The 11,450-nt window shown below is 50.4% G+C and overlaps 1 protein-coding gene across 1 annotated transcript; it reads right to left on the minus strand.

Annotated features, from left to right (window-relative positions):
* Positions 1-4,482: 4,482 nt before the first annotated feature.
* LOC100729580 (sulfotransferase 1A1-like) lies at positions 4,483-9,327 on the minus strand. The gene is made up of 8 exons (XM_005007560.4): positions 9,149-9,327; positions 8,161-8,316; positions 7,936-8,061; positions 7,750-7,844; positions 7,246-7,372; positions 7,060-7,154; positions 6,484-6,664; positions 4,483-6,363 (listed from the first exon to the last, which is right to left on the minus strand). Exons 2-8 carry the CDS (start codon positions 8,306-8,308, stop codon positions 6,251-6,253), a joined length of 885 nt encoding a protein of 294 aa, XP_005007617.1. The 5' UTR covers positions 8,309-8,316; positions 9,149-9,327; the 3' UTR covers positions 4,483-6,250.
* Between the last annotated feature and the right edge of the window lie 2,123 nt (positions 9,328-11,450).

The following is an 11,450-nucleotide window of genomic DNA, read 5'->3' on the forward strand; positions in this document are numbered from 1 at the left end:
GGGCTTTATAAAAAGGGAACAATGATGAGCTAGGGGTTTACACAGATCAAGGATTTGCTAGCTGAAAGATAATCCTGATCAAGTTATCTTCTTGGTGATCAGTATATCAGGACTGGCTCTCGAAAGTTCAAAGACAGGCATCTTAATTTGAGTAGATTGTGTAGTTCCCTTGGTGAGACAGTGACTCCACCTTGGGACTGGTAGCTGAGTTCCTAATATGGGGTCATTAACGACACTAAGGGGGTAACATCACGGGGTGGTCTAAAATGCTCTACTTTTCTTTGATTTACTTTTTGATTTGGACAGTGACCAAAGACTTCTAGGCATTGCTCTAAGGGATCTGGGACTGAGCCATGTAAATTTGACAGTTGGATGTCCCTGTAAATCCTGAAATAACAATAATTATTATTATTTTGAGATAGTATTAATTGCTACGTTTTCCAGGCTGGGCTCAAACTTATGGTCCTCCTGCCCCAGGGTCCCCAAGTGTTTGGATTACAGGTTTGTGCCACCATCAGGCAGTTGGTGTGCTTAGTCTCAAAGGAAGATAGGATAGGTAAACTTAGGGCTAATAAAGTTTATATTACAGGGACTCCTTAAATGGTTCATACCTTTGTGCAGAGTTGAGCAGGGATCTGACCCAAAATTTTAACATAATGAGAAATGAAGGTAGACGTGCCAAGTTTCATCCTTCAACAACAGGATGACTGCAATCTACAAGCCCGGTGTCTAAATCCCTGTTACCAGTGAATACAGGTATATAGCATGATGGCAGTGGGACTGGAGATTACAACATGGCCAGCTGAGAGTGAGAAAGATGATGATTCTGCCACCACAGAAACTCTTTCTCTGCCTCCTTGAAACTGGATTGTCAGGGGCTGGGGATGTAGCTCAGCGGCATAAGCACCTGCTTTGCAAGCAGTTGGTCGTGAGTCCGATCCCCAATACCGATTTAAAAAAAAAAAACTGGATTGTCAGCCCAAATTCCCTCTACAATCCACCCCCCTCACACGCACACACACATACCACCTCTGTGCTCTGATCAGACACACACTAAGGTAGTCAAGCTGGATCATAGTGGGAACTGGCCTGACCGGAGCCGCGGAAGACAGGAGGCCAAACTCGAGCAGGATCAGCTCTCAAACTTTATTACGTACAGCGAACCGGACCTGACAAGGTCCGCCACCCTCGGTGTTGATTCCTCTTCCGCCGTTGGGGGCAGGAACAACCTCTTATAAGGGGAAGCAGTATCCAGTCACAGAGAAGCGCGCCTAACAAGCTGATAGGCTAGCGTCACGGGTAACTGGGCAGATATGACAATTTGGCGGGCTTGTTCAGGCCGGGAAGAACCCGGAAGCAGGAAATGGGTGCCATCATAGGCGGCTTCCCACATCTCCCCCTTTTTTATTTATTAAAATAGGATGGTCTGTGGGTCCCTCCAAGGTGTCTATGACCTTGTTGCTGTTAGACACCTAGGAGTGGGCCTACCTTGTAGGCCGAGGCATGAGAGAATGTAGAGGTCTATACCCTGCTGTGCATCACCCTGTTTTGTGCATATCCTTGCGCCAGGACCATGCTCAAGGTGAGTGGTTCATTTTTTCGCAGGGCCAGGCTTTTGTGAACCGAACCTGGATGTATATAGACATTTATTTCTGCCTTTCCCCCAACCTTTGGGGCGGATGGCACTGCAGTACCCTTGGTCTTGCATCTCAATGCCAATAATTTGGCTCCAGGAGGGACCCCTGGCCTTATAGGCCATGTATATCTGAGTGGAGCCTGTCTTAGGTTGACCGGGAGGGCTTTTCCCGTCTTACCCGTCATTGGCTTGCCCACTCAGCTCTTATAGCTGATGTTTTGCAATGTGAAGGAGATATGCGGCGGCCTGCTGGCCTGATGGGCCACCTGCTGCCATTTGTATGGCTGCCATAGCTGTGATCTTAACCTGCTGCTGAGTTTGTATGAGGCGATAACCACAAGCCCCACTAGGAAGGCCACGGCAATCAGGATCCAAGTAGTCAGGTTGGGCCAGGAGATATGAGGGACAAATTGTGAAACTTAGGTAGGTAGGTGTCTTGCAGCCAAGCTGTCATATTTTTAACAGTGTTGGTCAAATTTGTGTGAACAGGGGTGATTAATAGGAACCCACAGAATAGAAAAAGCTCCAAACCAGACATTTTAGTTTGTAGATGGTCTAGGGCGCTGAGCGTCGGTCCCAGAAGGGTCGAGTTGACTTGTGTCCGCGGGCTTATCCTCCTGTGCTTTATCAGGAACTGGTGGGGAGTTTACTGCTCGCGTCAATCTTTCCGGGACCCACAGCGGTTTGCGACCTGGTTCCTGTGGGAAAACACAAACCGCACCTCGGGTCCAGCTAACCACTGGATCTGGGCCCATCCATTGTCCTGTAAGGACATCTTTCTATCTCACCAGCCCTTTGTCGGCCGGGGACGGGTTATTGTGCTCCATGGCAGGGGAATGATTATTATGATTAAGGTTTAAAAAATTTATGGTAAAGAGTGCCAATGATATTCTTTCTTTGGGCGTTAGGCCGTGGCCTATCCCCTCTTTTTGCTTTTGTAAGACACCCTTGAGTGTCCGATGTGCCCGTTTAATGATGCCTTGTCCTTGAGGGTTATATGGAATGCCATGCTTAAGGACAACATCCATTTGTTGACAGAATGTTACAAAAGTTTTGCTGGTGTAAGCAGGACCATTGTCTGTTTTTAATATATTGGGCTTTCCCCAAGCAGCCCAGGCTGCAAGACAATGATTAATAGCGTGGGTGGCCCTTTTTCCGGGTTTTGTCGAGGCAAACATAACCTGGGAGGCGGTATCTACCGAAACATGAACATATTTAAGTTTTTTGAATTCTGGGATGTGTGTAACATCCATTTGCCAAATATGATTTGGGCGAAGTCCTCTTGGGTTAATGCCAATAGATTGTTGGGGTGAAGAGATCACACAAGCTGGGCAATACCGTATAATCTCTCGTGCTTGTGCTCTCGTGATGTTGAAGCGCGCCATGAGGGTGCGGGCATTGACATGGAACTGAGAATGGAATTTTTGGGCTGCTTCCAGAGGGTTGGGAAAGGTGAAGACCCATATCGGGCGCGTGGCCGAGTCTGCCAAGGCATTGCCCTCAGCCAAGGGCCCAGGTAAATTAGTATGGGCTCTGATATGTGAGATGAACACTTTTGAGGTTCTATTCTATAACTGATGTTGAATACCTAGGAATATGGAGGCAACCGTTGAAGAGGGTTTAATGGGACCCGCCGTCTCCAGAACTTGGAGAGCATTTACCACATACTTGGAGTCCGACAGGAGGTTAACATCGCCTGGAAAGCGACGTAAGACTTTCTGTATTATCTGGAGCTCGACCACCTGGGGTTGGTCTGGAGTGAATTGGATAGTTTTTGGCTCTTGACCCATAACCACATATGTGCCTATGCCTGATTTGGAGCCATCCGTGAAGATTATTGGAGCTCCAGTTATGGGGTATGCGGATGTAACCTTGGGAAAAATCACAGGGTGTAATTTCTAAGGGCTCATAATATCCTCCTCCTCTCCTGCCTCCTACTTGTACCGGGAATGCATGGAGACCGGAACACTCAAAGGGAAGCCGCGACCATACCCTCTGGTGGAAGGAACGTCCTCCTCCCTCCCCAGATGGGGGCGCAGAAGGCAACCCAGGAAGTAGCTCTCCCTCTAACCAGGGCGGTGCCATAGGTTGTGGTGGCAGCCCAGGGAGCAACTCCTCTTCCGGCCACGGCGGTGCTATCTTCCCGAGCCCTGAATTCGCGAACTTGCCAAAGGGCGGAAGGGCTTAGTGGGGCCTGGCGCCCTGAAGGGGGTGATCGTGGGTCGCGAACTTGCCAAAGGGCGGAAGGGCTTAAGCTCCTCCCGTAAGGCGGAGTAGCTTGGGCACGGTGGTGTTTGGTTCCCCTTTTTATCTTCCCGAGCCCTAAGTTCCTCTTTTAACAGTGTAGGAGGGTCATGCTTAGCAAAGACGACCTCCTCTTCTGAGCCTTTCAAATCCGAATCAGAATTAGAGCCCTGAGGGTCCTCCGGAGACCCACAATCGGCAGTGGCTCCGGGCTCCTCTGAGCATTCCAATCGAGCTCTATCAAAAGCCTGTCGGGCTGTATTAGCGAAGCGAAAGCAAAACAGATGCAAAGGGAAAAGAAAAGAAAAAAAAAACCGGCGTCCACTCGTGTGGCGCTCAAAATCTGTTAGGTGCGTCCACCCAACCCAGGTGACCCAGTACTCACCTGTCCCGGGAACCGCTGTATCTCACGTAGCTGATCAGGGTGAAGAGAAGAGGCGCTCGCGGCCTTCCGTTGTTATTGGGCCAGGTCCTCCGTCGTACTGCAGGCGACAGCAATCGCACCTCCCGGCCGAAGAGGCACGTCGCTGAGTCTTTTATTCCCTGTACGGGCCACCAGATGACCGGAGCCGCGGAAGACAGGAGGCCAAACTCGAGCAGGATCAGCTCTCAAACTTTATTACGTACAGCGAACCGGACCTGACAAGGTCCGCCACCCTCGGTGTTGATTCCTCTTCCGCCGTTGGGGGCAGGAACAACCTCTTATAAGGGGAAGCAGTATCCAATCACAGAGAAGCGCGCCTAACAAGCTGATAGGCTAGCGTCACGGGTAACTGGGCAGATATGACAATTTGGCGGGCTTGTTCAGGCCGGGAAGAACCCGGAAGCAGGAAATGGGTGCCATCATAGGTGGCTTCCCACACTGGCCAACTCTTCTGGGTTCCAGAAATTGTTTGCTGAACTCTTAACACTTCTACTGATCCAGGAGAGCTACTGATTGAGCAAACTGTTGATGACCCAGAAGCACCATGATCCCATCATGCCAGAGACACCCAGAAAAGGAGCACTGCCTCTTTAAGGACAGGGAACTCTGGTGAGGTCCACCACTCACTCCCTAAACTGTGATGAGATTCCTCCTCCATGTAATAGGTGGCCACCTGAGGCTGGCCAAGAAGTGACTTCTGTTGAGACCAGAGCTTGTATAGGGGGTGAGAGGTAAGTGTTCAGTTAAGGACCTCTATATGTTTTTCCAATGCAGTTCCCCATATGGCAGCTTTCTTCTGTGACATTGGTGAAGGGGAAGAGGAAGAGGCCTAAATGTGGTTCCTCACCGTGCCTGCATGTTATGAGCTAAGCCCTGCTATGACCAAGACTCCCACTCCTTGCCAACCTGTTACCTACAACAGGGATAAATTAGGTATCAATACCAACCTCAATCCCATCTGTATAAGGCCTGACAGACCTGGTCCACAGGGTCCCCTCACAGAGGCCAGGCCCAGGAGAAACCTACAGGAATGGTCCCAAGAGACAGCAGCCCTGTGGACCTGTGAGAGGGAGGCTGTAAATTAGAAGAAGGTGACCTTGTCCATCACTTAGCATCTCCTCTTTCACCAACCCGTTTCCTGCAGTGTGCCTCAGTTTTCTCTCCTGTAAACGAGGGTCCAGCTCTTGTAGTCATTTTAAGCTTTTGTGGCACAGAGGTCCCATATCCCTTTTCTCCTGTGACCCTGTGGTTTGCAAGATGACCAGGGCATGAGTGCCTGCTGGTTCATTTGCCCACAAGCAGCAGAGCCAGGACAGCTGCATGCATCCTGATGTCCGGTGAGGGGAGGGTGACTGCAAAGATCAGAGCCAGGGTAGGGCCTGGGATCTAGCACACTGACAGAGCATTTACCTAGCATGTTTTCGCCCTGGTTCAGTCCCACATGGTATATTGTTAGGCAATTTCGTCATTGTGTGAACATTATGGAGTACGAAGGAAAAGCTAGATGCAGCAGGTCATCTCTTGCAATGGCTTTCTGTTTCTCCATAGGGTGTTTAAACCAACTGCCAATCAGGGTCTGAGAGCTTGAGCAAGAGCCTGAGCCCCTAACCAGTGCCCCGATGACTACTTCATCCTATCTGAAGACAGCTCGGATGCTGATGGCTGCTCCTCTCCCTTCAGTGTAGCCCAAAGGCCCATGGTGACAAGAGAGGAGTAAAGAGAAAGTGAAGGGGTAGTGCTCATACAATGGGAAAGGCAACACAAGATTTCCACTTTCTCAGACCCACAACCGGGCCGCGTAGGAAAAGGGTTGTATTGGGGACTTGTTCTCTAGCTCAGGTTCTCTCTTGCTTGCAACAGGGGCCTGGCTGAGCACATGGCACTTTATTCCTGAGGCCAGGGTCAGGCCTACTGACACCCCCTGGAACAGTTCCCTCCTTCAGCTCTCAGAGCTGCCAGCGGAAGGGGAGGCTGCAGCCTGCCATCTTCTCAGCATAGTGGGCATCAAAGCGCTCACTCTGGGCCACAGTGAAGGTGCTTTTCCAGTCTCCCACCATGCCTGGGGCAGAAGGAAAGAGGATTGAGTCTGAGTGCAGAGGACTCACAGGTGGCCCCAGCTGGACCCCAGTGCTGCTTTCTCCCGCTCCTGCCCAGACTCCCACCCTGGCCAGGCACCCACCTCTCCTCATGAAGGGGGACACTGTGTGGTCCATGACATCAGGGGGTATGGTGGTATAGTTGGCCATGGGGTTCTTCTCCATCTCCTCAAAGGACGTGTGCTGGATGATGAGATCCATGGTCTCCTCAGGCAGGGAGCGCCCCAGGAACTCCAGGATCTTCTGAAGCTCCCTTTTGGGGTTCTGAAGAAGCAGACACATTCTCCAAGTTGTTAATAAAGCAAACAAAGGGAGCACCCCCTGTGACTTCACAGGGGAGGAGTCACTTCCACAGAGAGGCCTCTCAGCCCCAGCTCCCCCATGGGCCTCTTCTCCAAAGAGAGTCACTTCTACCCTGGGATCCCAGAGTGAGCCCTGTTTGGCTCCTTCTGGAGGAGAGCAGGGAAAGTCACTTCTGTCACTGTACCCACAGCTTGGCACACTCATCCTGGGGCAGGGAGAGGCAAGAGCCACAAAGTGCTGAACAGTGAGTGCATAGGTCACCCATGAAGGTACTTGGAGATAAGAACTGCTCAGAGTCTGGGGTGGGGGGCAGGACGGGACCCTGGTTTGCTGGGGCTGCTTCAGGGATCTCTCACCTCCTTCATGTCCTCATAGAAGAGGTAGAGGACGGGGTGGGTGTGGCTCAGCTCCCACCACTCTTGCACATGCTGGTACCAAGACCCATAGGCCACTGAGGAAGGGGACGACAACAATGCACTCTCACTTTTAGCCGACTGCCCCGCAGCACCATTTGTCCCTCTTTACCACAGAGTGAGGCCCACCTTTCCCATCCATAAAGTTCTCCAGGAAGTTGTCCCAGGTGCCTGGATCAGGGTGCACCTTGGCCATTTGGTGGAAGTTATAATAGGACACAGCCACGTCCTTTGCATTTCGAGCAACGTAGACAACCTGCAGGGGCAGATGCAGATGCAGACTTGCTCTCCAATCTGGCCTCCTGTCACACTCCAGCCACCCTGGAGGAGGTTATCTCTCAGTGTGGCAAAGGAGGAAACAGGCTTGCAGTATCTGGTGCTGATCTGATTCTCTTCAATGCCATCACACTGAGAGTTGGAACAAGATAGGAGAGGTCCCACCAGCCTTGTCCTCTGCAGGCTCGTGAGTGCCTGGACTGCATTCTCTGGTTTGCACTGAAGAGTCTTGTTTTCCTGGTCTGGGAACCCCACTAGAGTAACAGACATGTGCCCTCCCCGTAGGAGGTTAGCCAAGGCTCAAGGAAACCCTCGAAGTGGAACATGATCAAAGCTGAGACGCTGCAGTGCACTTACCTTGACCTGATCCAGCAGAGTCTGGGGGAGCAGGGCCACAGGCAAGTGTGTCTTAAGCAGCCGTGGGGCAGGGGCATGTTTCACATTCTCAAGCCCTAAGGCACAGGCAAAGGAAAGCTGCTGAGCTGGAACAAGGACCCCCGGCCACCACCACCGCTTTACTTGTAGCCAGGCCCTGCCACACACCTGAAGGGACCCCTTCGTGCTTGAACTCAAGGAAGGGCACCCGCACGTAGGTAGGGGCTCGGTGACACTTCTCTAGGTCACCGCCCTGGTAGATCATGTCCAGCATCTCACTCACCCAAGTGGTGCCTGGGAAGAGAGAGCAAGTAGAGGTGAACAGGACTGACAGACAGGTCCTGCTCGCCAAGCAGAGACTGCAGCCCAGGAGAGGGGTGCCTCCTTGCTTACCAGACTTGGGGTAGGTGCTGATGAGCACGTCATCGGGCCAGGCCTTGAAGCTCTGCAGTGGCTCTATGGCTTCTGCAAATTGCTTGAGGAGTGGGATGCCCTTCACGTAAGTCACTTTTGAGCAGGAGGTGTCCTGGTCCAGCTGCATGCTGCTGCCTCAAGGGCCAGAGACACAGGCTTCTCTTAATGTTACTGCCCCACTACTGGAAGAATTTTTGCTTCCAGACAGGACACTGAAGCCAGGGAGTTTCAGCCCTTTGCTTAGTTCACCAAGCAAGTAAGAGATGTAGCTGTGATTGGCCTCCAGGTTCTCTGGTTTATTTGCAGGCTGTGTACAGCGGAGGCCATCACCCAGTACAGCACCTTCTGTAGTAGAAGCCAAAGGCCAGGTTTTTGAAACTCTTTAAGAGATGCCAGTGAGCACCTTAGACACTCGGGTGAATTAACCTCCCTAACTGCTTACAACCAATTTATGTTAATACTTCCTGCTGCACCTCCTACCCAGCACTCACTGGGTCCTTTCCACACTGGCCCCTTTTTTCAGTGTTCACATATGAGAACGTCCCATTTGGGCCAGGGTGAAATTTTACCTGGGTAGGCAAATAACTAAGCAACTATGTTTAGGGGGGCCACGGCCTTGTATGTAAGTGAGCAAAGTGCCAATGACTAGCTGGGTGTGGTGGCACATTCCTGTAATCCCAGTACTTGGCTGACTGAGGAAGGCGGGATTGCCAAGGATTTAAGGCTACCCTCAACTATGTAGCAAGACCCTAGCTCAAAAAAAAAAAAAAAAAAAAAGCTAATGAACAAAAGGAAACCTACTGAATTAGGACATCCAAGGAGAAAGAGCTGGGAGAGTAGAGGCCACAGCCAGGCTCACACAGTAGCTGATGGAGCCCTAGGGGCTGAGCTACCCTTGGAGGATACGGTGGCCAGGAGCAGAGCAGGCTGAGGGCAATCCAGGCAGCTAGCCCCATGCAGCACCTACCTGGCCTCTCGGGATCCTGGTGACCGGCCCCTGGGGTATGCAGTGCCTTAGTGTGGAGCAGTGCACAGAATGGAGAGCAGCTCTCAAGAGCTGGAGGTTTCCAAAGTCCAAAGTGAAAGAAGGGATGGGATTGGCTGCCCTGGAGGGAATGCGTGGGGTTTGGGGGCGGCTTCTGTCATCATCCTAGCAGCCAGTTGGAACTAAGTGGATTTTGAATGCTCAAGAAGTTCTTAGCACTACAAAAAGTTTCTGAAACTAGTGGAATATCCTGTTTGTAGAAGTTGGTTTGAGAGCTGTAATGTGGATTTTCTCCAGCCCCTCAATTTCTACCTCTGCCTGCAGGGCAAACTGACAGCCATCCTTTTCTAATTAGCCCACTGAAGGCTGGGGAGGGAAAGAGAGGGAAACGAGAGGGGTTAGGGCCATCCATCTTCATGCTGGCTCCAGAGGATTAAAGCTGGACCAATCCCAGACAGGCCCAGAACTGGCTGTTCTGACCACAAGGGAGGGGCAGAGTGATGTCAGAGGACAGGCTGAGGGGCTGGAGGCTGAGCAGAGCAAGGATGGCTCATTTGGAGAAAGGGTAGCATAAGAAAGAGCCTGAATGCCAGGAGCCCAGTCTCTGGAGGAGGAACACACACACACATACACCTCCCCCCACCTGCACCCCTCCCCCCACCCGCCTCAAGGGTCCTGAGCCTCTCAGGCAGCAACACTCCTAGCAGAGGAGCCCTGCATGAGCTGATTTTCATTTTTTGGTTTGCAGGGACCTTTGCAAAAAGAAGGGTAATAGGCTTGGCCTGGAACTCATAGAGAGAGAGCACCATCCTCCTCAGCCTTGGACTTTACAGTTTAGAGTAAAATCTAAAGTGAAGCTGGGCGCTGGCGATTGGAGACCTGAATCGCGTGCATGGGTCTCTGGAGTCTTCAAAGAACTCCATGATCTCAGACACTTCCTGAGAAAGCCAAACAGCGTGGGCGGCTGGTTACAAGTTCAGTCTAGCAGCACCTCACCAGCTAGCCTGGGACCCTGATTTAGCGATAAGGGAAACCAAAACCAAAATTTCCAGGAAAAAGCATGACTTGGAAAATGAGGGAAAATGATAAAGGACTTTAGTATCAGGGACCCGGCCAACAGCCCTGACTGTTTACGTTAAGAGGATAAAGTAAGAAACAGAGACTGTTGTGGCTTGGCATAACTGACGCTATCTTGAGCCTTGCGTTTAACTAGTGCCCTGTATTTCACTCAGAAAAATGGAAAATTACTCAGGATATAAGTTCCATGAGAAAAGCAAAATAAGCTGTATCTACAGGAGAAAAATTAACCTGCTCAACAACAGAAGCAGGATACAGGTGTCAACTGAAAATTAGTGAAACAGTCATGCTAAATTGTTTCCAACAGGATGTCTTTTGTGATTCTGTCTTTTAAAAACTCTGTAACTTTCCAGTTCAGTACCTCTTGTTTGGACCCTGAACCAGGGGGGTCTGTATATTGTTGTACTCTAAGAAAGTAGCTTCATCATTTTGTGTATTATAGCAAACCTGTACCGCGGCTTACTAAATGTTTTCTTTTCTTAACTGATATGTTAAGTGACCCAATTGATATGTTGAGCAATACTCTCCCCTGTAAAGAATTGCAAGAATTTCACTTAATTGAGATGTTAATCACGGAGCGGCCCTCTACAAACAAGAAGAGTGGTGCTAAAACAAGCTAACAAGGGCTGTTAATCACGGGTAGGCGCCTCTAGTCTTCGCTAAAGAACTAAAAAAGACAAGAAGGCCCACTAATTTACACATTGTTTGAAGTAGTGTGTTTATATGCAGGGAGATTTGCCCATGAGTTTAACCTTTTTACCTAACCTTAGTTACTCTTCCCACAAGATAGATACTCGCCGTTTTCCTGTTCTGTAGCGCGCCTTATTGCCTCCCCCCACCCACCTATCTGGGCCATAAAGAATTTGGGTTTCTGGTGACCTCTCCTCGACCTGGTGATGATCTGTCATAAAATGAGCCTGCCCCAATTTTAAGAACTGTTTAGCTTCAAAGAAATTACCGGGAAATACTGTGGCCCAAACCCCGATCGGTGCTTTCCTTTTGTTCTGTATGTATCAATGGGTTAGATATCAGATCTTTGTAAAACTTAAGTTCCAGCATCTCATAACTCGTGACCCCTTTGCACTCACTGGCGAAGACAAGCTGTCCTGGGATAATTAACTCTCCACTTTCTTCTCCAAATATTGCTGCAGACGTGCCACTCTGAGATAATGTCAGTCTGCAGGATGGGAGTAATTTGAGCAACACC

The sequence above is a fragment of the Cavia porcellus genome, unplaced genomic scaffold (genome assembly GCF_034190915.1).
Source record: "Cavia porcellus strain 051 isolate PalLab524CR breed Dunkin Hartley unplaced genomic scaffold, mCavPor4.1 scaffold_16, whole genome shotgun sequence".
In the NCBI taxonomy this organism is placed as follows: domain Eukaryota; kingdom Metazoa; phylum Chordata; class Mammalia; order Rodentia; family Caviidae; genus Cavia; species Cavia porcellus.